The sequence below is a fragment of the Trachypithecus francoisi genome, unplaced genomic scaffold, assembly GCF_009764315.1.
Source record: "Trachypithecus francoisi isolate TF-2019V2 unplaced genomic scaffold, Tfra_2.0 Lachesis_group12, whole genome shotgun sequence".
In the NCBI taxonomy this organism is placed as follows: Eukaryota; Metazoa; Chordata; class Mammalia; order Primates; family Cercopithecidae; genus Trachypithecus; species Trachypithecus francoisi.
In genome coordinates this window covers 103,227,988-103,254,278 of record NW_022681457.1, presented here as the reverse complement: position 1 = coordinate 103,254,278, position 26,291 = coordinate 103,227,988, and the positions used below count along the sequence as shown (strand labels likewise).

General features: G+C 42.3%; 1 protein-coding gene across 4 annotated transcripts in view; it reads right to left on the bottom strand.

Annotated features, from left to right (window-relative positions):
- The window catches only part of USP48 (ubiquitin specific peptidase 48), a 111,937-nt gene that overhangs the window by 5,466 nt on the left and 80,180 nt on the right, over positions 1-26,291 (bottom strand). For all 4 annotated transcript variants that reach the window (XM_033227934.1, XM_033227935.1, XM_033227936.1 and 1 more), the window contains 10 exons: positions 23,062-23,186; positions 22,786-22,908; positions 22,445-22,506; positions 22,046-22,156; positions 20,225-20,355; positions 19,500-19,606; positions 18,316-18,420; positions 11,746-11,901; positions 6,230-6,355; positions 3,469-3,517 (listed from right to left, as the gene is read on the bottom strand). In XM_033227934.1, the coding sequence (XP_033083825.1) occupies positions 3,469-3,517; positions 6,230-6,355; positions 11,746-11,901; positions 18,316-18,420; positions 19,500-19,606; positions 20,225-20,355; positions 22,046-22,156; positions 22,445-22,506; positions 22,786-22,908; positions 23,062-23,186 (1,095 nt within the window). The remainder of the gene's footprint in view (positions 1-3,468; positions 3,518-6,229; positions 6,356-11,745; positions 11,902-18,315; positions 18,421-19,499; positions 19,607-20,224; positions 20,356-22,045; positions 22,157-22,444; positions 22,507-22,785; positions 22,909-23,061; positions 23,187-26,291) is intronic.

Genomic DNA, 26,291 nt, shown 5'->3' with positions numbered 1-26,291 from the left:
TGCTGAGCATCTTTCATACACCTATTGGCCATGTTTATGTCTTCTTTTGAGAAATGTCTATTCAGGTCCATTGCTTTTTAATGAGATTATATTTTCTCCCATTCTACAGGTTGTCTCTTCAACTCTGCTGATTATTTCCTTTGCTGTGCAGAAGCTTTTTAGTTTAATATAGTCTATCTTGTTATTTTTGTTTCTGTTCCCTGTGCTTTGAGGTCTCAGCTCAAATCTCTGTCTAGACCAAATTTTGACAGCATTTCCCCCATACTGAATTCTAGCAATTTCATAAGTCTTACATTTAAGTCTTTAATCTATTTTTAGTGATTTTAACATATAGTGAGAGATGGAGGTCTAGTCTCATTTTTCTGCATATGAATATCCAGTTTTCCCAGCAAAATTTATTGAAGAGGGTGCCCTTTCCTCAATGTATGTTCTTGGTGCTGCTGTCATAAATCAGTTGGCTATAAATACATGAATTTATGTTTGGGTTCTTTATTCTGTTCCATTGTCCTGTGTTTTTATACCAGTACCATGCTGTTTAGGTAACATAGCTTTGTAGTATATTTTGAAACCAGGTAGCATGATACCTCCAGCTTTGTTCTTTTGGCTGAGGATTAAGATTTGGCTATTCGGGCCGGGCGTGGTGGCTCAAGCCTGTAATCCCAGCACTTTTGGAGGCCGAGACGGGAGGATCACGAGGTCAGGAGATCGAGACCATCCTGACTAACACGGTGAAACCTCGTCTCTACCAAAAAATACAAAAACTAGCCGGGCGAGGTGGCGGGCGCCTGTAGTCCCAGCTACTCGGGAGGCTGAGGCAGGAGAATGGCGTAAATCCGGGAGGCAGAGCTTGCAGTGAGCTGAGATCCGGCCACTGCACTCCAGCCCCGGCGACAGAGTGAGACTCCGCCTCAAAAAAAAAAAAAAAAAAAAAAAGATTTGGCTATTCAGGGTCTTTTGTGCTTCCATATGAATTTTAGGATTGTGTTTTTCTATTTCTGTGAGGAATGTCATTGGTATTTTGATAGGGACTGCATTTAATCTGTAGATTACTTTGGGTAATATGGTAATTTTAACAATATTAATTCTTCTGATCCATGAACACAGGATGTCTTTCCATCTGTTTGTGTCTTTCAATTTCTTACATTAGTGTTTTGTAGTTTTCCTTGTAGAGGTGTTTCACCTTCTTGGTTAAATTTATTCCTAGGTATCTAATCTTAATTTTTTTGTAGCTATTATTATTGGAATTGCTTTCCTGATTTTTTTTTTTTTTTTTTTTGAGATGGAGTTTCTCGGTCATCCAGGCTAGAGAGTGCAGTAGTGCGATCCTGGCTTACTGCAACCTCCACCCGCTGGGTTCAAGCAATTCTCCTGCCTCAGCCTCCCTAGTAACTGGGATTACAGGCATGCGCTACCATGCCTGGTTAATTTTTGTAATTTCAGTAAAGAAGGGGTTTCACCATGTTGGCCAGGCTGGTCACAAACTCCTGACTTCAATTGATCCACGTGCCTCACTCTCCCAAAGTGCTGGGATTACAGGCATGAGCGACTGCGCCCAGCCACTCTCTTGATTTCTTTTTCAGCTAGTTCTTATTGGTGTATAGTAATGCTGCTAATTTTTGTATGTTGATTTTTGTTAGGTGAACATGATCATCACTACACTATAGAAACTCACTTTATAGGGCCGGGCGCGGTGGCTCAAGCCTGTAATCCCAGCACTTTGGGAGGCCGAGACGGGTGGATCACCAGGTCAGGAGATCGAGACCATCCTGGCCTACACGGTGAAACCCCGTCTCTATTAAAAAATACAAAAAACTAGCCGGGCGAGATGGCAGGCGCCTGTAGTCCCAGCTACTCGGGAGGCTGAGGCAGGAGAATGGCGTAAACCCGGGAGGCGGCGCTTGCAGTGAGCCGAGATCGCGCCACTGCACTTCAGCCTGGGCGACAGAGCGAGACTCCGTCTCCAAAAAAAAAAAAAAAACTCACTTTGTACACTGATTTTTGTATCCTGCAATTTTACTGAATGTTTATCAGTTGTTGTAAGAGAATTTTGGTGGCGTCTTTAGGTTTTTCTATATATATAAGATAATGTCGGCCTGGCACGATGGCTCATGCCTGTAATTCTACCATTCTGGGAGGCCCAGGTGGCCGGATTACAGGGGGTCAGGAGTTCGAGATCAGCCTGGCCAATATGGGAAATCCTCATCTCTAGTAAAAATACAAAAATTAGCTGGGTGTCATGGCACATGCTTGTAGTCCCATCTACTCAGGAGTCTGAGGCACAAGAATTACTCGAACCCAGGAGGTGGTGGTTGCAGTGAGCTGAGATCATGCCACTATACTCCAGCCTGGGCAACAGAGACAGACTCTATTTAAAAAAAAAAAAAAAAGCATGTCATCTGCAAAGAGGGACCATTTAATTTCCTCTTTTTCAATTTTGCATGCTTTTTACTTATTTCTCTTGCCTAATTGCTCTTGCTAGGACTTCTAATACTATGTTGAATAAGAGTGGTGAAAACGGCTCTCCTTGTCTATTGCAGTTCTTAGAGGAAAGGCTTTAAGCTTTTCGCCATTAAGTATGATGCCAGCTGTGGGTTTCTCACATATGGCCATATTATATTGAGGTATGTTCCTTCTGTACTTAATTTGTTGAGAGTTTTTACCATGAAGGGATGCTGAATTTTATCAAATGCTTTTTCTTTGTCTATTAAGATGATCCTATGATTTTTGTCCTTCACTCTGCTGATGTGATGTATTGATTTGCATATGTTGAACCATCCTTACATCCCTGGGAGAAATCCCACTTGATCATACAGAACCAGACTTTTTACATCCATTGGTTATTTTCTTGACTAGTTTCCCTGGAGAGAAATCCCTTCCCACCTGGGGGAAGGTAAGTAATGGGCTGCCCGAATGTGAGCCAAGGGCTAGGAGATAGTCTCCTATTTGGTATAGGCTTTGTTCCCACCTCTCTAGTTTAATTGTTCCAAGTGTGGAAACACATGATTCTGGGTGCCCATCTGAGGTCCAGGTTGGGGGGGGGCGGTGAAAAGGATGTGAAGGGCAGGGAGTTGTCTAACTGCTTCTTATACAGTTTTCCAAACAAGTATCATGTTATCTTGTTTTTAGGCTCACAATTCATTCCCACCTTCATAGGTACCTGGGCCTCTAATGTGTGTGTGCCTGTCTGGGGCACTGCAATTTGACTTAGCTTTGCTTCTTGTTGACCTCCTCCATTGGCAGAGCTCACATTTATTTCAGTTTCTTCAGGTTAAGCTTTCCAAGTTTTTGTAGATACCTTTCTCTCCTTTCTATGATCTTTTAAGACAAACAATGTATTCTACTGTAATAACATGTGGAAGCTTTTTTCGAGGTGCAAAGTAAAAGCATTGTACACTAAAGCTTCAATATCTAAAATCCACCTCCATTTAACAGCTAATCAGCAGATTCCTAAAACAAATTCATCTTTACCTTGCATGACATCATCCATTGCAGCATAATCTGCAATTGGTTCATCAGCCTAGAAAACAAATGAAGACAATTCAAAACCACAAGGGAGTAGGAATCTGAAATCTGAAGTATGGCCCATGATTCAACTACTGATATTGCTACAAGACACAAAAACACACTGCCCAGTAGAGAACTCAGTTTGAGCCACAGCCGGTGGTGTCCAGGTTTAACAGTGGATGCCCTGGTGGCTATGGGTCTAGAGTCAACACCTCAGAAATGGTATAATGTGTGTGAAGAGGAAAGGCAGAGGGGACTATTTTCCCACTCTTAAAGACACCTTTAGAAATGGAAATGTTTAGACACCCTGGGGTTACTAAAGACTGATTTAACCAATGTGAGCTAAGATACCGGTAGTGGTAGTGAGGGGTACAAATAAAAAGTTAGGCTGGTCCTCTCAGAATACCAATTAGGTTAAAATTGTACTTTTGTCCCACTTCACCAGCAAGAACAAGACACCCATTTCCTTTTCAGGAGGAAGCTTATGATGTCTGAGCTTATGACGAGGTTAGCTGCAAGGATAATGAGGCCAATGACCAGTACAGACTCTAGCTGCCCATGTCAAGTACAAACCGTTCAACAATACAGGCTGTTTCTAGGACGTCCGTTAGACAGGATCATTAGGATCTAGCAACTCAGTGTGTTTTCAAAATCATTTCACAGAACCTATAGTTCCAGGAAATGCAGAATGTTAAACAGAGGGAGGGGTTAGGTGGTGGGATGAGGGGTGTGTGCGCATTGATGGGGTAGATATGGGTCTGCCTCATCATTCCAGGGCCTAACTTTATCACACCAGAACTGGGGCTCCAAGTTTGAAAAGCATACATTTCACAGTTCAAAATAAAAAACCTGAACAATGATTCTACCACATGATGTGGTGGTATTTGGAACAGCAGGGATTCTTTTGGCCAAGAAACAAAAGAGGCAATGGGAAGCGACTACATCAGGCCCTTAGGGAGGGTAGACTTGGGCAAATGAGGTTGGTTCAGTGACTTTTCTCTTTCTTTCTTTTGAGACAGAGTCTCCCTCTGTTGCCCAGGCTGGAGCGCAGTGGCGCAATCTTGGCTCACTGCAACCTCCACCTCCCAAGTTCATGCCATTCTCCTGTCTCAGCCTCCCGAGTAGCTGGGATCACAGGCGCCCACCACCATGCCCGGCTAATTTTCTTGCATTTTTGGTACAGATGGAGTTTCACCATGCTGGCCAGGCTGGTCTTGAACTCCTGACCTCATGATCCACCTGCTTCAACCTCCCAAAGTGTGGGGATTACAGGCATGAACCACCATGCCCAGTGAAAGTAGGAGTTTCTAAGACACTGTCAAAGAAAAGTCACTGAGGCCGGGCGCAGTGGCTCACAGCTGTAACCCCACCACTTTTGTGAGGTGAGGCGGGCAGATCACCTGAGGTCAGGAGTTCGAGACCAGCTTGGCCAACATGGTGAAACCCTGACTCTACTAAACATACAAAAAATTGGCCGGGAGTGGTGGCACATGCCTGTAATCCCAGGTACTTGGGAGGCTAAGGCAAGATAACTGCTTAAACCTGGGAGGCGGAGGTTGCAGTGAGCCAAGATCGTGCCACTGCACTCCAGCCCGGGTGACACAGCGAGACTCTATCTCAAAAAAAAAAAAAAAAAAGAAGTCCCTACTTTCTACATCTACTAAATCCAAAACCAATTTCCATGCCCTGGACAGAATCCCATGAAGTCATGTATGTGACTGTTGTGACAGAACCTTGTGTTTTACCCTTGTTTCCTAGCTTGGCTGGCTACTTTTGAACCAAAAGGAAAAGAGGAGATACTTTAATACTATGAAGTATGGTTAAGTAATTCTGCTGAACCGGAAGTTAGGGAAAAGCTTACGGAGGAAGCTGAATCTACTTTTAACTATGAAAAACTACGAAAATCTCAGCAGAGATATATTTTAAAGTATAAAATAAGTTACTATTCGCACTGGTCACAAGTCTATCTTCTACCCATTTTTTGCGGGGGCAGCATTTCAAATTAAGTTGCAGACATCAGTATCATTAGTGTGGTTTTAAGAACAGATCCATCCAGTCCAAAAAAGGAAAAAAAAAAGCGGGGGTGGGGATTGGAGGGCAATGGGGAGGCGACACCGCAGAAACTTTGTGACCTGAGACCAGATCACTCAGCTTTCCTCTTTGGAATGACAGTCAATCCTCAAGTGTTCAGAGGGCCACAACCCAGTATCACTCCCTTCCTCCCAGTGTGAGAGGAATGAAAACTAGATCTGTATCTGGAGAAGAATGGGGGCCCTTGTGACAGAAAATCAAACGGGAAAAATGAGGCGTGAAGCTTAGCAGTTGGGTGGGTGGGATTTATACCACTGCCCTGCCCTACCAGGGAAAAGGAAAGTAATGATGTACCCTGATCCCACCAAGGCATAGAAACTGATCCAGGTGATCCAGGAAAGGCCAAGGAAAGCCTTTACTTTCACCTTCTCAGGGTACCAGCAGTTGCTGATGCTGTGGCATAACAGCACCTACTGTAACACACAAGAACAAGATATGATGATGTCCTGACCTCCTCTAAGTCTCTTGGGGCTCAGCCAGAGCTGGGCTGAGCTGCAAAAACTCACAGCATTCATTTACCACTGCCCTCTGCTAAAGACCCAACGCATCCTTTAACCACCATTTCACATAGTTTACACACAGTTATGTAACATGTAAAACCTTGAGTTCTTTAGCTAAGGAGCTGTTTACTTACCTTTAATAAAATGACAGATTCAGGAATGACGCCAAGGGTGCCTAGGGTGGCACAGTCATCACTTAAAATCTTTCCATCAATGGACAAATTCTGGTCAAAAGGAGCAACTGAAAATGCATGCATGATCTGTGCCAATAGAAAAGAGACAAAGTCCATATAATGCAAAACACTAAGACTTATACCCTATTTAAATAAATTATGTATGGATTATTAAAAGAAACAAAAAGGCTTCAGAGTACAAAACCACTGTTGCTTACAGTCAGCCTACTTGTTATACTCCTACTGAGGCTATCGTCCCTATATATCCGGGAACATCCTTAGGAGGTCTGGTAGAGTATTAGGAAACAATTATACACACAGATGCATTTGTTCCTTACCTTACCAGCTTCCCAAGGATGGAGGTGTGGGGAAATAAAAATGAGTAAAAAGTGGCGGTGGGCCAATGGCTACTCTTGAGGCTCAGGCAAGGTCATCACTGTCACCCCACCACTCCCAGGCCCCATATCCTTTCATCAACAAGTCAAGTCCAAATTCTTTCTTCTTCTTTTTTTTTTTTTTGGTGTGTGCTGAGACAGGGTCTCACTCGGTCACCCAGGCTGGAGTGCAGTGGCGCGATTATGGTTCATTGCAGCCTTGAACTCCCAGGCTCAAGGGATCCTCCCATCTAAGCCTTCTGAGTAGCTGAGACTACAGATGTGTGCCACCATGTCTGGCTGATTTTTAATTTTTTTTTGTAGACATGAGGTCTTGCTAAGTTGACCAGGCTGGTCTCGAACTCTTAGACTCAAGCAATCCTCCCATCTCAGTCTCCTGAAGTGCAGAGATTACAGGCACAAGCCACTGTACCTGGCCCAAAATTCTTTCTTAAAACAATCTTTAAGCCGGGCTCGGTGGCTCAAGCCTGTAATCCCAGCACTTTGGGAGGCCAAGACGGGCGGATCATGAGGTCAGGAGATCGAGACCATCCTGGCTAACACGGTGAAACCCCATCTCTACTGAAAAATACAAAAAACTAGCCGGGCGAGGTGGCGGGCGCCTGTAGTCCTAGCTACTTGGAAGGCTGAGGCAGGAGAATGGCATAAACCCGGGAGGCGGAGCTTGCAGTGAGCCGAGATCCGGCCACTGCACTCCAGCCTGGGCGACAGAGCGAGACTCCGTCTCAAAAAAAAAAAAAAAAAAAAAAAAACAATCTTTAAATTCTCTCTTTTGTTCTTATTCCTTCAGCAAATGGCTTGGGGTATATAATTCAGCCCTTGCATCTGTCACATATTCTTAGACTGAGTCTTGTCTCTAGGAAGCAAAATATGAATTTCTGAAGGGTAGGGACCATATGCCCCACCCCAGTTCTGGCCAAGTGCTAACAATTAAATATGGCGGGGTGCAGTGGCTCACGCCTGTAATCCCAACACTTTAGGAGGCCGAGGCGGATGGGTCACCTGAGGACAGGAGTTTGAGACCAGCCTGACCAACATGGCGAGACCCTGTCTCTACTAAAAATATAAAATTAGCCACGTGTGGTGGCACATGCCTGTAATCTCAGCTACTCGGGAGGCTGAGGTCGGAGAATTGCCTGAATCCAGGAGATGGAGGTTGTGGTGAGCCGAGATCATGCCATTGCACTCCAGCCTGTACATCAAGAGCGAAACTCCATCTCAAAAAAAAAAAAAAAGAAAAGAAAAATTTAAATACATTCCAGATGAGTGTGGTGGCTCATGCTTGTGATCCCAGCACTTTGGGAGGCTGAGGCAGGTGGATCACCTGAGGTCAGGAGTTCGAAACCATCCTGGCCAACATGGCAAAACCCTATCTCTACTAAAAATACAAAAATTAGCTGGGAGTAGTGCCATGCGCCTATAATCCTAGCTACTTGGGAGGCGGAGGCAGGAGAATCACTTGAACCCAGGAAGCAGAGGTTGCAGTGAGCCGAGATTGCACCACTGCATTCCAGCCTGGGCGAAAGAGCAAGACACTGTCTCAAAAATACATACATACATACATACATACATTCCAAAATAATGGTATTCATAATATTTAAATGTTTTTACAAATTCAGAAAGGTTTTTTAAATTTATCATTTCTGGGTCATGTTTACCTCTGGAGGGCAAGCAGAAGTTGGGTTCAGAGAGGCAAACACAAGTAACCTTCAATGACACTTTTAATTCTTAACTCAGTAGACAAGTCCAAGAATATTCATTTTAGTGTGCCTTTTAACTTACCCATAAAATGTATGCTATTACACGTATCTTATATTACGCCAACATCCATGATGTCATGGGAAAACCATTCTGCCCTTTCCTGTACTCTATTCTTTGGATGTGGAAAGACAAAACGAGCCTCAAAAATCAACCCTGAACTGCGTGTGGAACGGCCCAAGAGCTTGACAGGCCAGGGTGATGGGGACCAGAAAAGTGATTTTAATAATGGCACCAAAGACAAATAAGAACAAAGATAACAGCACTGGCCTCCTCCCTAACTGCTGGGACAGAATCTTACCGGGATTTTTCAAAAGAACATTAGCACCCAAAAAGCAGGCAGGGATTCTAGCCAGAGATCTGTGGCTAGCAATGAAAAGTGCACTGGGCATCATCAATGGTCTTCATGAAGCAATAAGCAGGAAGTACTGACAGGACAGTTCTACCCAAGCCAGCTCAGCATGCAAACATCAAGCAGAGGCATATCCAGCCCTACACCAGCAAATGTTCTGGAACCATGAAGATCGAGCGGAGCTACGGTGGATGTGTGCGATGCTAACTTAACATGGATAACGTCACAGCTGCTGGACTGCAGAAATGCTTGTTTATGCCCCTAAATGCTAAGTGTTTTTGTACTACCCTATGAAACCGGAAAAATAGCAGATACCTCTAGACACAAGTGTGACAACGGAGGGACTGATGTTCACACATTATATTCTGAGAATGGACAAGGACACTGAGATGCTGTCAACAACTAATGAAGCATTTATTAAGAAGCTACTGTGTGTCAAGTACTGTTCTAGGTGCTGATAATATAAAAGTGAATAATCCCGCCCTAGAGGGGTTCCCAGGAGTGAGGTCAAAACAAAGTTCTGAGGATGGTAGCAGAAGGTATGCGCAGGATCTAGCGAGCACAGGGGGACAGTCAGTTTCCTGAAAGGGGCCAAGACAGGTTTCACAGACGAGTCACCATGAAAGATGAACACATGCTACTAGTGAGGAGAAGATGGAACAGGCCAACCAAGGCAGGGAGGCCTACGGTAATAATCCTTAAACTCTAAGTGCTAGGAAAATGCCTGAGTATAAAGAACATGATAGAGGTCTGCTTAACGAGTAGGTGCGGCATTCCTGGTCTGTGGAGCTTAACAGGAACCATGAAAACCCTGCTGCTATCAGGGAGTGGCTCTCCTCTGCTTGTGATGGTGTGTGGGGCTGAAAAAAGAAAATACAGAAGCAATCGCCTCAGCTGCCAGGCATTTCACCTCTGTGCCAAAATATTCTACTTTCTCAGGCAGGCAATACCACCCACCCACTAAAGATCTATCTTTGGGAAAATGAAATAATACAATTAAACACTGAACATCTTTTGAGAAAGGAGATGAACAAATTGTACTTCATTAACTTCATGGGATCAGAGGTGGATGAATTACTGATTAGACACAGCAAGCTTTGTAAGGTTTCAAGCAACTGTATATGGTAGATATGTCTAGAAACAAACATTTACAGATTTGCAATGGTTGTCATCCTGTTAACTTAGAAATGCAGTATCCCCAGAGGAAAGGCTCCATCAAACACTAAAACACAAATTACATGCCTTAAGAAAATCACCCACCACCACCAGCCCACCACAAACTCTGATGCTATCCACGCTACCAGGCAAATAGGCTCATATCTAGTCGAAGCATCACAAGCTCCCACCACTATGTAGTGAGGGGAAAGACCTTTCAATGCCCTTTCTTTGACTCTGTTTGGCCCGCGGTAGTCCCTGAAGCAAGAGTGGGAGATGAGAGAGCCATTCAGGAAGAGCACCTCTGAGGGCGGTGGGAACAGCTGCCATCTTCTAGCAGCTCATTCGGGCAGGTAACATGCTTTCAGATGGAAGGGTTATTTCTGCTGACTTCTGGTTTATTCTTCAAAAATCGTAGTCCGTAATAAAAGCAGCACAGGCTTTAAAAAATGTCTTTATGCACAGGGGCTCTTTCTGTAATTTAAAGGTTTTGAATGTTCGAGGTTTCCCAATGACAGGCAGAAAGTCAGTGATAGAAACAAGGTTTCTTAGATGTAAAATGTACAATAACAGAGTGAAGATAGTATGCCAACACACTTATTTTCAGAGCCATGGGTTCAACCAAGGGAAATACTGTTGTCAGGACAATCTGGAACACATAACACCCTCAAAGGAAGCCTGTACTTTTGCCTCAATTACAATGATAAATATCAGCAACAAGAAAATTGTGTAACCAGTAAACTATGCCACATAAAAGTAGCAAAGGAGGAAATTTGGTCAACTTTTTGGATATCTATCAGTGACTGAAACAGATTAGGGCCAGATTTTTTCATGGACATCTTGAATTTATCAGTTCCTTCTGCCTAGGGTTTGAGATTTACCACTGGAATGCTTATTTATAGTATGTCAGTATTGATACCAAGAAATAACAGTATCATGAAACCATTTCACAATGCCTGCACTATAGCAGTGGAAATGATTTGTAAAGCAATGCATGCTTTGGTGGGGGAATGGAGAGGGCATATCTAAAATAAATCTATGTAACAATTTGGAAAACATCACTGCATAAAGAAAGGTAAAGATAATTTTGAAACTCTATCAAGGCCGGGCGCAGTGGCTCATGCCTGTAAATCCCAGCACTTTGGGAGGCCGAGGCGGGTGGATAGCGAGGTAAGGAGTTCAAGACCAGTCTGGCCAAGATGGTGAAACCCTGTCTCTACTAAAAATACAAAAATTAGCCAGGTGTGGTGGCATGTACCTGTAATGCCAGCTACTCGGGAGGCTGAGGCAGAAAACTGCTTGAACCCGGGAGGTGGAGGTTGCAGTGAGACGAGATGGCACCACTGCACTCCAACCTAGGTGACAGAGTGAGGCTCTGTCACACACACACACACAAAACAACTCTATTAGCCTAGTGAATAAGCAATCACTAATCGCTAATAATAAGCTGCCTTTTATCTCCCATTAAATTTCACAGCAGTTCCTGGTAACAGGCTCCAATACCTATTAAGTGGTCAAAGAAAAGCATAGAGCACAATAAAGTGAGAGAACAGTTATCCCGGCACAACCTCGACATGTGACAAATTAAGTGGTTCCCAATGTTTCTCATTATTAGAAAGCTATTGCAGAACCAGCCCAAGTTTCCAGAACCCAAAATTCACTTTCATCTTCACAAAAAGATTTTTGGCTATTTTGAAAACTTTAAGTCTTTTGGAAAAAACCACAGATACATACATATATGTAAATACAGGTGGAAAACAGGAATTCATGAAGGCCCTCTTAAGTCCAGAGCAAACCTGAACAAACATTTTCCTCACCTGAATTTTCAATTCTTTTAACGTCTGATTAGCAGAAACGAGAAGTGCTTTCTCACCACGAACTTTTCTATGTCGCATACTTCGGCGAATAACTTGCTTTTGATAGGCTATATAATTTTGATGGGATATCTTTTGCCGCTTTGTTCCACCATTGCTCTATAATGAAGATTGGAAATGAAGAAAGCACTGAAATTAACCACAGTGTGACCCTTGCTCATGAAGTTTTTCAGGCAAACAAAAGCTGTTTCCTTATTGGTCCCTTAACCATTTGAAATTCAATGTAAACAATGAGTAGAGACTAACGAGACTTTCTTAGCAGGCTCACATATAATTGATAAAAGAAAAGAATGAGTAATATACACCTCTAACTGCATGTAAAAGCAGTTGAAATGTTTGTTACAAGAGAAATTTAAAGTTTGGTGAGGGGGCTCACACCTATAATCCCAGGAGTTCAAGACCAGCCTAGGCAACATATTAAGACCCATCTCCACCAAAAATTAGCCAGGCATGGTGGCATGAGCCTGTAGTCCCAGCTACTTGGAGAGTAAGGCAGGAGGATCATCTGAGCCCAGTAGTTCCAGGCTGCAGTGAGCTACAATTGCACCACTGTACTCCAGTCTGATGACAGAGACTCCATCTCTTTTATGAAAAAGAAAAAAGAGAAAGATGACATTTAAAATCAAAATGATTAAGTCTGACCTTACATCAGAAAAACATAACAAATTGAAAAACTTCAATGAACAACCTGAATTTTAAACATTTTCTTCTCTTCTTGAGAATGACATGGAAACTAAGTATAAACTGCTGTGAATTTAAAAATAAAATATAGAACCTTATATACAGCCTCACTCATAAAATATTCTTGCAAAAATGTTATACCGGAATGTAATTATACATTTACGTCCACCTTCCAATTTACAGAAATTGGAATATAGGGGATATATAAATAAATTAAGTAACATAAGGAAACAATCAGCCAAATACAGAACATGGAACAATCTAAAAGAAATCAAATTGGTCCAAGTTCAATGTCAAGAAGGGAAAGAGCCATGCATGGTGGCTCACGCCTATAATCCCAACACTCCGGGAGGCTGAGGCAGGCGGATCAACCTGAGGTCGGGAGTTCGAGACCAGCCTAACATGGAGAAACCCCATCCCTACTAAAAATGTAAAATTAGCTGGGTGTGGTGGCTCATGCCTGTAATCCCAGCTACTAGGGAGGCTAAGGCAGGAGAATTGCTTGAACCCGGGAGGCGGAGGTTGCGGTGAGCTGAGATTGCGTCATTGCACTCCAGCCTGAGCAACAAGAGCAAAACTCCGTCTCAAAAAAAGAAGAAGGGAAAGAAACAGGGTCCGGAGGCAGAGTAACTATTCCAAATTCTAAGTCTAAAGTGATACAAACAACACATATCCTGATTACATACTGGTTTGAGAGGAAAAAACTGTTCAAGACATATCTGAGTATGGGTATTAGAGGACATTAGGGAGTTTTCGTTAGTTTTCTTATTTATGAGCACATTATTAGTATTATGTAGGACACTGTCTTTATTTTTAGAGGGGAAATGTCATCATGGCCATGACTACCTAAAGGTGCTATAAAAAGGATGCCCATGGGTATGCATGATATATGCGGTACTAGTCAAGAAAAAAATAATAGATGAGGACCAAATGTCCTCTACAGTACTCCTATAAATCCCTCATCAAGAGGTTAACGATCAAGATTCTTCTGCTTTTTGTACCAAAGGTGGTGGTGGTGGGGGTGGGGGGGGGTGGGGGGGTGGGGGGGAGGCACAGGGGAGATTCTTCTGCCAACCAGGCTAGGGAATAAAAGAAGCAGGATTTTTAAGAAAATCTTTTCCTCTGGTTTAATTAAATCTGGATGAGGTAACCTTAAGGCCCTGGCTCTGGTTTCCACAGTTGTCAATGAGTGTCAGCTGTGCATAAGCAGAGCGGTTTAGTGGTCATTATGGACACAGATGCCACGCATTCATTACTCACGAGCTCCACAGTTTGCAAAGCAGAAGGTGATCAAGACCTGAACACAGAAGAGCATTTGTTCAGGGTGCCTACCACTGACTAGACACTGCCCGAGGCTAGTTCAGCTCTAGCCCTGAATCTACATAGGCAACTGGGTGACTCTAAGATTCACAAGAAAAAGTTAAATGCACACATGGGTTAAAAAAAAAATACAATGAAAGCTGATGAAACATTTTTCTCAATCTCAACTGTTGAAAGTAAAGATCAAATTGAACCCAAATTCTACAATCAGGAATATAAAGAAAAATAACTACATCAACATATAATTTTATTTTAGAAGTACAAAACACAACCAAAAAACAAAACCCTGAGCATCAAGCAAGACAGATTTTTTTAATAACTCTGATTTTAAATGGGTCTAAAGGCTTTTCCTGGAATTATTTCTTTCTTAATCTGGAGAATTTAAATCCAACTTAACTGACAAAAAAAACAGCCCACTGGTTTTAGAAGGTTTTCAATTACCTAAGTGATACCCAATACCGAGTATATTATTAACCTAAATTTTTAGATGAAGTCAAAGGAGTTGGGTTTATCTAGCTTAGAGAAAAGAGGAAAGGGGATTTGTTTATCTCCACTAAGGACAAGCAGAAACACATCATTTTTTATTTCAGGGATTTAAAGCAGCAATTACAGAAGCTATCTATGGACTGAGATATGTGATGAAGAGGGTGACATTTTGAAAATGCTGAACATTTTTCAGGGACTATCTATTCTTTTCCAAAAAGGAAGGTTACACTTGAGATTTTTTGTGAGCCAAAAATTTTTTGTGAGAAAGCAAAATGTAAACTATTCTAGAGTATTACAACATCCAAACAAGGAAAAGGAAGACAGAAGAAAATTATGAAGTATAAAAAATAATTATAGTATAAAAAGCAATGTTCCCCAACATTCTCTATCATATTTATAAACATGAAATCTGTTGTCGTCCACAACTAAGGAGAGTGATTCCACATCCACTTTGAAAAATTGCTGTGGTCGGCCGGGCGCGGTGGCTCAAGCCTGTAATCCCAGCACTTTGGGAGGCCGAGATGGGCGGATCACCAGGTCAGGAGATCGAGACCATCCTGGCTAACGCGGTGAAACCCCGTCTCTACTAAAAAAAATACAAAAAACTAGCCGGGCAAGGTGGCAGGCGCCTGTTAGTCCCAGTTACTCGGGAGGCTGAGGCAGGAGAACGGCGCGGGCCCAGGAGGCAGAGCTTGCAGTGAGCTGAGATCCGGCCACTGCACTCCAGCCTGGGCGACAGAGCAAGACTCCGTCTCAAAAAAAAAAAAAAAAGAAAGAAAAGAAAAATTGCTGTGGTCATGACCACAATGAATAAAACTAGATAATCAAAAAAAGTTAGCTTTCTAAAATCTAAATCACTTGAAAATGTAGATGGCTTTTCTAAACAACTCTTAGGGTGAAAAGCAAAGCTTAAAATAACAGAAACTAAAGACAGTAAGAACATCATGTCAAGTTTAACAAACAAAGTTAACCAGAGAACAGAGAATTAGTGACAACAGGCAATAAAAGATTTGATTCCCCCATCCTGGCTAACACAGTGAAACCTCGTCTCTACTCAAAAAAAAAAAAAAAAAAAAAAAATTAGCCGGGCATGGTAGCGGATGTCTGTAGTCCCAGTTACTGGGGAGGCTGAGGCAGTAGAATGGCATGAACCTGGGAGGCGGAGCTTGCAGTGAGCTGAGATCGCACCCCTGTACTCCGGCCTGGACAACAGAGATTCGGTCTCAAAAAAAAAAAAAAAGGTTCCCAACTGATTATTAAACCATAATACCAAGTGATAATAACTAAAACATACAGTACTGCCAGACAAAAGAGAATGTAGTCCTGAATCGGGATGGATATGTGCACATGCACACACACACATACACGTTTTTAAGGCAGAGTCTTGGCCCAAGCTGGAGTGCAGTGGCGTGATCTTGGCTCACGATTCTCCTGCCTCAGCCTCCTGAGTACCTGGGATAACAGGCCCACACCACCACACCAAATTTTTGTAATTTTAATAGAGATGGGGTTTCACTATGTTGGCCAGGCTGGTGTCAAACTCTTGACCTCAAGTGATCCACCCGCCTCAGCCTCCCAAAGTGCTGGAATTACAGGCGAGAGCCACTGCGCCCGGCCATACACACACACTTTCAATATATCAACTAAAAACCACACAATCGAGTTTGTACAAAATGTGGCTTGAAAGATGGCCTGTACAGACCACAGAGACGTCCCCACCACAAAGACGGGGACACGAAAACAGAGTTGACAACAGGGTAAAGGGCAGCAAAGTCATGTCTGCAAACGCTTGAGGAGACATATTAGTACCGAGTCAACGAATACGTCTCAACAAGCATTTGCAGACATGACTTTGCTGCCCTTCTTTACCCTGTTTCTTATACCAAGGAACACAAGATGTATATATGCACACAGAGTTTAATAAGGGCATCACTTACTACAGAAAAATATCCCCTTTAAACTGAAAGCCTGCATTCTCATCAAGTGTACAGATTTGGTTAGCACTGAAGCAAAGGGCCCTCCAGTGTTGACTGACTGAAACACAGATTAGGAAGGACAACTTAAAGAGTGGCTGATCACTGTCACAAACTGCATGATTTTGCTTCTTCACAGGTGTTTTGAGGTTATTTTATGAGCTCCAATAAGCCATGGAAAACAAATGCTGACATCCCTTTATACCAGTTACTTTATACCACCAGTAACATTTATTTTGGGCACACCAAGATTCATATCAAGAGGGCTTTTCAGACTCTCTCAGTCAATGTTAAAAATGAAGTAACAGTATCAACGTGCAGACAGGACAACAAGCCCAGATACCTCTGCTCTGTCACAGATAACGCAGATGGCTATTTTAACACTTTTTTTCTTTCAGGGAGGACGCTATCCATAATTTCACTACACTATTTTAGCAGTAAAGAAAGAAAACAAACATCTCATCTGTTAAAAATAAAACTCTAAGAAGAGTAGAATATCCATGAGTTTAAAGTACAAAATATCCTCCAATGTGGGGGTCTGACTTTTTGAGAAGCTGAAACTTATCTCCACCGACATCAACCATATTCCCACGATTTCCTATTCTCAAAAGACAATTTACAGGCCGGGCGCGGTGGCTCACGCCTGTAATCCCAGCACTTTGGAAGGCCAAGGCGGGAGGATCACGAGGTCAGGAGCTCGAGACCAGCCTGGGTGAAACCCCGTCTCTATTTAAAAAATTGGCCAGGAGTGGTAGCGCATGCCTGTAATCCCAGCTACTCGGAGGCTGAGACAGGAGAATCACTTGAACCTGGGAGGCAGGGGTTGCGGTGAGCTGAGATCGCACCACTGCGCTCTAGCTGGGCAACAAGAGCAAAACTCTGTCTCAGAAAAAAAAAAAAAAAAGAAAGGAAGTCCTAACAAAACAGTCCAGAAAACTTCTTTAAAGTTATTTTTCTGAGACAGGGTTTCTCACTCTGTTGCCCAGGCTGGAGTATAGCAGCACAATCATAGCTCGCTGCAGCCTGGAACCCCTAGGCCCAAGCAATCCTCCCACCTCAGCCTCCTGAGTAGCTGGGACTACAAGCACGTGCCACCATGCCCAGCTAATTTTTTATTTCTTGTAGAGATGGGATCTTGCTATATTGCCCAGAATGGCCTCAAACTCCTGGTCTCAAGTGATCCTCCTGCCTCAGCCTCCTGAAGGGCTGTAATCACAGGTGTGAGACACCGCACCCAGCCCAGAAAACAGTCCATCTTAATGTAAGAATCTAAAGTGTGCTACAATGAAAAATGAAAGACTAACACATCAACTGATCTGATCATTTGATTAACATCTTAGAGACTTTATATACTCCATTATTAAGGTTATTGCTTGTAATGAGAAAATCCGAGTTAAATAATTTTTTCATTAAGATTCTGATTGAGCTGGAAACCAAGATATGTGTTGTTTTAGTCTTCTTTCTCAGCTAAAAATTTAATCATTACATTTTAGCCTTTCTTACTTAATAGCAAGAAATATATTCATTCTGGAATCATGTGGTTCATGGCTTTTTATGAGAGATCAGGATGGCTGTAGCATGCCACCAAAACTAAGGAAAGACAAGGACGGGAGCTAAGAACCAATATCCTGGCCGGGCGCAGTGGCTCATGCCTGTAATCTCAGCACTTTGGGAGGCTGAAGTGGGCAGATCACGAGGTTAGGAGTTTGAGACCAGCCTGACCAACACAGTGAAACCCCGTCTCTAATAAAAATACAAAAAATTAGCCCTGTGTGGTGGTGGGCATCTATAATCCCAGCTACTCAGGAGGCTGGGGCAGGAGAATCATTTAAACCTGGGAGGCGGAGGTTGTGGTGAGCTGAGATCCATGCCATTGCACTCCAGCACAGGCAACAGTGCGAGACTCTGTATCAAAAAAAAAAAAAAAAAGGAAAGGAAAGAAAAGAACCAATAGCCATATAGGGTACAGAGAGATGGCCAGGGGCTTCGAGTGGCTGCTCTCGAAGAGAGAACAGCAGAAAGTATAACAATGAAAAGCAGCTTCAACACGTACTTGATTAAAATCTGGATCTTTTTCTCCATCTGGTTTAGCTTCTTCCTTGTCCTCCTCTGTTTCAGAACTACTCACATTCAGCTCTGGAGCTGAATCCTTCATCACCTGAATGTGCCAGGACAACAAAGAGAAGTAGGTCAGACCCTAGGAAGGCAGGCTATGGAGGATGTAGGGGCTGGCCTCTCTTATTCCTGTTATGCCCTCACAGCAATTCCAAACTCTATAGCCAGGGCGATTTTTTTAAAACTATAAATCAGATCATATCATGGCCTTGCTTGAAACTCTGCAGGGGCTTATATCTACACTGGGAATAAACCCAACAAACCTGGTCTTGATAAAGGTATGATGTATAAAACCTGATAGTGTATGGTCGCTCATTCCGTATCATGATCCCTTCTTGGAATACATTTCATTCTAGATCAGCAGTAGCCACAAGGGTAGCCATGAGCCACATGCAGCTATTTAATTTTAAATCAACTACTAAATTCCTCAGTCACACTAGCCACGTCCAATGTTCCACAGCCACACGTGGCCAGTGACTACTGAAGTGCGCAGCACAGATACAGAACCTAGGACCTGTCCATCACCACAGAAAGCTCTATTGGACAGCGCTGTTCTAGGTGCAATGGTTTTCACTCTGTTGCATAAGCACATTAGGCTTATCCTTTTGACCTTTGTTTCCTTTGCCTGGAAAACACTTCCCAGGCTGCATCCCTGACAGTGAGGGTTTGGGTAAAAACAACTTCTCCAAGATGCCTCTCCTGTCTACTCCCTGTATCACGCTAATCTCCACTTTACCCTGCTAAATTTCCTTCAAAACAATCATTTCTGTGTGAAATCATATGAATTTATAGTTTATTCCTGATCTTTCTCACTAGGTCCCTATAATTTTGAGAGCAGGTATTATACCTGCCTTTATCACTGTATCCTCAGCACCGGGACCATTCCTGCGAAACAGCTGACACTCAATAAATATCTATGTATCAATTAATAACAAACTAAATTCTCATACAATCACATAACTGTTCATTTTCAATTACTGTCCAATTTCAATTCTGATGCCAAACAGCTCTGAAGGAACAAAAATGCAGTCCTAGGCAGACCTTCAGTGCAAATACAACAGCAAATCAAGTCAAAGAGCACGCTTGATCATTACTAGTCATCACCACAAGAGGGACCAGTACCTTTTTATTATCCACAACTTTATGGACATAGATGGTGGCTTGAGTGTATTCACGCAGGTCCCTCTGCTGCTGACACAATAAGCCTTCTCTGCATTCTGGACAGAGTTCTTTGAAAAAAAAAAAAAGGGAAAACAGAAGCGGCTTAGGAATCATTGTTAAAGAATCAAAGATCTAAAAACATATATCAAAGTTACTAGTGAATATTCATTAAACTCTTAGTAACATTTTCTTGTTTTGAGACAAGGTTTTGCTGTGTCACCCAGGCTGGGGTACAGTGGTATGAATGTAGCTCACTGTAACCTCAAACTTCTGGGCTCAAGCCATGCTCCTGACCCAGACTCTCAGCGAGTAGCTCAGACTACAGACATGTGCTACATTTTTATTATTTTGTAGAGAGAAAGTCTTGCTATGTTTGTTCAGGCTGATCTGAAACTCCTGGCCTTAAGCAATCCTTCCACCTTAATCTCTCAAAGTATTAGGATTATAGGTGTGAGCTAGTGTGCTGGCCCAAATTCTTAATAATATTTTCTATTACATGCAAATGATAAGGAAATCCATTTACTGTCCATAAAGAAATGTACAAATAATGGGATGATTATAATGAGAGTTTCCACCTAGGGAGTTCGGACCGCCACACGATCTTTAAGCAGACAACACTGACACACTTGTTCTTTTTAAAATGTCGGCTCTTAACCACAGAAACCAAAAGCAATATGAAAACTTACTAGGCTCAGAAATATACTGTGTTTCTGAAGGGTTTACATCTCCCACTTCAATTCTCATGATTTTAATTACATGATCCACAACAAAGAGCTTTTGTATCATTTGCCACTCACTGGGCCATATGAGAGCTATACTGTGCAAAAAAAACACAACATGCCTTAAGACACATGGAAACTAAGAGAATTAACATAATCCATTAGTCCGCTAAACCAAAACCATCAACACTAACATTTAATCCAAAGGAATTAGAGGGAAAAGATACATATCATCAACAAAGAATAGTTTTTTATACAAAGGAATGTTACCACAGCAGCGAAACTAAATGGACTGAAATTACATGAATCAACATGGTTAGATCTCAAAAACATAATTGAGTAAAATAAGTTAGTTGCAGAAGTATAAATACAGTATGATGCCATTTATATAAAAAGTTTTAAATATGCAAGACATTATGTGCATGTATTTTTTTTTTTTTTTTTACAGAATACTTTCTGAGACAGATAAACTCTATAAATTCACAACAGTGGTTCCTGTGAGAGGAAGGGTGGGAGACAGAGAGAAGTAGCAACAGAAGGATAAGCACTGTGGGGCCTTTAATCATATTTGAACCATTTAACTTTTAAACTGACTGGTAACACACATTTGCTTATTGGTATATTTTCCTGAAGTCTGACATTTGCAGTAATAACAATGACAAGAAGAAAGGGAGGGAGGAAACAGAAGAGAGATGGAGAGCAAGAGAGAGAGTAACAGGGAAGGAGGGATGCAGAGAGGGAGGAAGAGAAAGAGGTAGGGAGAAAATGTAGAGAATATATAAACTTTCAAGTCCCTTCAATGATGTTAAAGTACTGAAATATGAATAATAAAACTCTAGCTTAACCCCAAGGGCATTTTTATTTATGTGTTCCAATTTCCTTTTCCTGATTTTTCTGACAATGTTGGAAGCATTCTACCTTCTCGTATATAATGATTTTTGGTAAAATCAGGGGAGAAATTCACAGACGAACACCTCTAGAAGTACTCAAAGCATGGAATAAAATTTTGGTTCTAAGACCCTAGAATTCCAGATGACCAGTGCAGTAGCTTTGCTCTGCCACCCTGCTATCATCCTCCTTTAATTGTCTGAAGCCTGGCAGGGGCACAACGAAACCTACATCCAAGACCATCTTGATTCTGTGATTCTGGAAAAGAGGTCACAACGCTGGTCACCAGCAGCGGGGGGAGGAGAAAGAGTGGCTGTGTTGTCTCCAAGAGGGACAAGGAAGGAGCAAAAAGACAAATAGCCTTGGCAGCCTCTTGTCTTTCCTGGAGAAGTAGTCTTTCTTTTCTTTTAAAAGGGGGTGGGGGCCGGGCGCGGTGGCTCAAGCCTGTAATCCCAGCACTTTGGGAGGCCGAGACGGGCGGATCACCAGGTCAGGAGATCGAGACCATCCTGGCTAACACGGTGAAACCCCGTCTCTACTAAAAATACAAAAACTAGCCGGGCGAGATGGCGGGCGCCTGTAGTCCCAGCTACTCGGGAGGCTGAGGCAGGAGAATGGCGTAAACCCGGGAGGCGGAGCTTGCAGTGAGCTGAGATCCGGCCACTGCACTCCTCCGGGCAACAGAGCAAGACTCCGCCTCAAAAAAAAATAAAATAAAATAAAATAAAATAAAATAAAAATAAAATTTAAAAAAAAAAAAGGGGGTGGGGGGGAATCCACAATTCAGCAAAGGACTAAATTCTTAAAACAGACTATGTCAGATGAGAAATTTCCTAAACATACTTTATTAATCATCAGAAAGAGAAAAGAAAAAAAATCACATAAAGAGAAGGAACTCACAGTTTAGAATCTTCTTTGGTCATGGAAGCAAATGTAAACATGAGGCCCCCATGGGGACACAAAAGAGCGCTGTTCCCAACTGATGACACAGGGCTGCATCTTGTCGGCTTTCTACTCAAATGAGACAAGGAGGAGAAATATACCTAATTACTGCATGATGAAAGAGAAGATTTTAAAATAATTATTTCAAAATCAGAGATATATTTAAGAAAATATTAGTAATTAAATGTGTTTCTTAGGCTTATTCATTTAACTTAATAGAAAAGAAAGCTTTCAGTGTGTGCTGGTGAAAGTAACCATGAAGGGTACAACAAACAGAATTCATGAAATCTTAAAAAATACCAGAGTCAAACCGAGTCATAATAACAATAAAGGAAATAAAACATATTTTGTTTCTACCTAACAAATTTCCGCCACTCTTCTACAAAGAACTGAGACACAATGTAGAGGACATCCGTATCCTAGAACACAAAAATCACAAAACAGTATCCGTCAATTTACCGCCTGCTTAACACAAATTCCTTATAATATACTTTGGTTGTCCTTATTCAAGTTTTATAAATAAAATGAAAACACAGTCCTCTACCAAAAAATAGCAGGCTGGAGTAAATCCCCTGGTTAGATAACTAAACAAATGAGAATATGAGAAGTTCTGGGTTGTTCTGAAATAGCTCACTGGGAACTTGGCAAGGGCCTTAAAAAGTAAAGATGCATTCTTTCCTTTGTGGGAATCATTATACCTCTGGCCAGTTACTGAGACACGGTCTGTTTTTATCCTGGAACAGATTTGGTAGAGAAGTCTTTTGCTCGTTTGCAATCATCTTATGTAAGGCTTCATTTTCTTCCCCTTCTCTTTCTAAAATCTGAAAGAGAATGAAGCAATCAACTGTCTCCTGCTGACAGCACATGACTTGCCTCCTCCCTACACCCCCGTCAGAAGTACAATGTTAATTTCCCTGGGAAGTCAACCCAGGAGGTGGCATGCCATTTCCCCAGATGTCAGTAGCATTCAGTACCTTGCACTGTGAACAGCACTCTTTGTAACTTGGAAATTCAGGAGCCTTTGGAAAGTACTGCTGCAGTTTGCTCCAAGCCTCTTTAGAAACAAGCCTTCTTTCATTTTCAGATATGCATAACTCACCTGAGTTTTAAAAAAAAATTGAAAAAAAAAAAGCTGAAAAAAAGTCAGTATCTATTTCCTATTTCTTAAACTTAAGAAAAATCCGTAGGTGCACTTTTCTTGCTTTGCTAAAGTGTGGTATTTCTAGCTCTCTTTTCTTGTTTTCAAAAACTTCTGAATTTCCAATTTCATTTTAATTCTAAAGGAGGTAGCCATTAACCTCAATTTTATGTCCCTAATCTAGGTCCGTGGTTGAAAAAAAATCATGAGATTAAAACAAAGCTAAAACCGTGCATTTTCTTTCTCCCTGCAAGGAAGGAAGTAGTCAAAAATGGGATTCCAGGAGTCCTGGGACCTCTGTGCCATGGCAGGGGCTGCTTAACAAAATCATGTGTACTCCCACACTCAAAGGTTATCATTTCCTGCAGACTTTATTGTCTCCCATTTGACTAATCCTGAAATCACACTGCATTAAAATAATATTTTGACAGCTGCATCCGACCATCACAGGACCATTACCTTATCAATTCAAACAAGATAAAGCAATCTACTGTTCAATCTAAAAACCATCTCCAGTCAAGCACCAACTTGTTTGCTATTTGCAATTTATTCTAAAGATCACCTTCAATCTTCAAAAATCCCAGAAGACATTAAAAAAAAAAAATACTAGTCACTGCCACTCTGCCAGGACCTTTCTCCTCTGGCTCTACTGGTTATATTTAGTACTGTTTCAAAGCAGTAAGTTAGTGAACTTCACTTATCTACCCATATCGGTCATTACCCAGAAAACGATCTTTAAATTTCTAACGTCATATGTTTGTTTCTGCACCCATTGGCAAGGTACCTGTAGATTTATTAAGAGTAATAAAGCCGGCTGGGCGCGGTGGCTCAAGCCTGTAATCCCAGCATTTTGGGAGGCCGAGACAGGCGGATCACGAGGTCAGGAGATCGAGACCATCCTGGCTAACACGGTGAAACCCCGTCTCTACTAAAAAAAAAAAAAAACTAGCCGGGCGAGGTGGCAGGCGCCTGTAGTCCCAGCTACTCCGGAGGCTGAGGCAGGAGAATGGCGTAAACCCGGGAGGCGGAGCTTGCAGTGAGCCCAGATCGTGCCACTGCACTCTAGCCTGGACGACAGAGGGAGACTCCGTCTCAAAAAAAAAAAAAAGAGTAATAAAGCCAGGAACTTTCTGAATACGTACTACACTTTCCATAATAAATGAATTTAGAAAGATGAATATAACCAGGCAGAGTACAGCTAGCAAGTAATAAAGCTGGGATACGAAACCAGGTCTACAGGCCAGGCACAGTGGCTTGCTCCTGTAATCCCAGCACTTTGGGAGGCCGAGGCAGGTGGATCACTTGTCAGGAGTTTGAGATCAGCCTGGCCAACATGATGAAACCCTGCCTCTACTAAAAATACCAACATTAGCTAGGTATGGTGGTGCTCGCCTGTAGTCCCAGCTACTCCGGAGGCTGAGGCAAGAGGACTGCTTGAGCCTGGAAGGCAGAGATTGCAGTGAGCCAAGATAACCACCACTGCACTCTGGCCTGGGCAACAGAGAGAGACTCCATCTCAAAAACACAAAACAAAACAAAACAAAAAAACAAAACCAGGTCTGAGGCTGGGTTTGGTGGTTCACACTTGTAATCCCAGCACTTTGGGAGGCCAAGGCGAGCGGATCACGAGATCAGGAGTTCGAGACCAGCCTGGCCAACATGGCGAAACCCTGTCGCTACTCAAAATACAAAAATTAGCCGGGCGTGGTGGCAGGCACCTGTAATCCCAGCTACTCAGGAGGCTGAGGCAGAAGAATTGCTTGAATGAGGAAGGCGGAGGTTGCAGTGAGCCAAGATTGTGCCATTCCACTCCAGCCTGGGCGAGAAGCAAGACTCTGTCTCAAAAAACAAACAAACAAACAAACAAACAAACAAACAAACCCAGGTCTATAGCTCATTCAAACCCCATAATATATTTTAAAATGTATTTTTTTTATTTAATAGAAAATAGGCCGGGGGCAGTGGCTCACGCCTGTAATCCCAGCACTTTGGGAGGCTGAGGTGAGAGGATCACAAGGTCAGTAGTTAAAGACCGGCCTGACCAAAATGGTGAAACCCCATCTCTACTAAAAATACAAAAAAAAATTGGCTGGGAGTGGTGGTGCACACCTGTAATTGCAGCTACACGGGAGGCTGAGGCGGGGGAAGCGCTTGAACCCGGGAGGCAGAGGTTGCAGTGAGCCGGGATCACACCATTGCACTTCAGTCTGGGTGACAGAGCAAAACTCCGTCTCAAAAAAAAAGAAAATAGAGTCTCATTCTGTCGCTCAGGCTGGAGTACAGTGACATGATCATGGCTGACGGGTGCCTCCACCTCCTGGGCTCAAGCAATCCTCCTGCCTTAGCCTCCTGAGTAGCTTGGATAACAGGCACGAGCCACCATGCCTGACTAATATTTTATTTTGTAGAGAGGGAGTCTCTCGAACTTCTGGTTTTAAACAACCCTCCTACCTCAGCCTCCAAAAATGCTGGATTATAAGCATGAGCCACTATGCCTGGTCCCTATAATTTATAATACCTCAAAATGCAACTTAACTTCTACCCCTCACCTCTTCTGGATCTCTGAATAATCCTCAAAAAATTATTTTGCTTTAATAAACTTGTTACCAGAGAAATGAGGTCACAAAGTAAACATGTATTTTCTCTCTGGGTGGGCTGTTAATTTAAATTTCCCGCAAGTCTATGAAAACTTACTTAACATGCCCATCCTCAGACACAATTAGGGAATTTATTTTTTAACAACGAAAGAAAAAGATTAATTGGATTTATCAAACCTTAACTTAGTAAGTCCTTATGGTGAAGTACAATGTAACCATAAAAAAGATTAAGGTAGATTTCCATGACCTGATTTGGAAAGAACTCAATGGCAATTATAATATTTAAATTCTTTTTTATGCTCTAAAAAAAAAAAAAGAGATTCTTTGTGTGTGGTATAACTCCATGTGGTTATGAGAAAACAATAACGGGAATGCGCACACACACTTTACTATTAAATGAGCAGAGGAGACCACAGACACTGTGGGTGCCCGGCTTCATTCTGATATCAGGGTACTTTTAGGTAGTGAC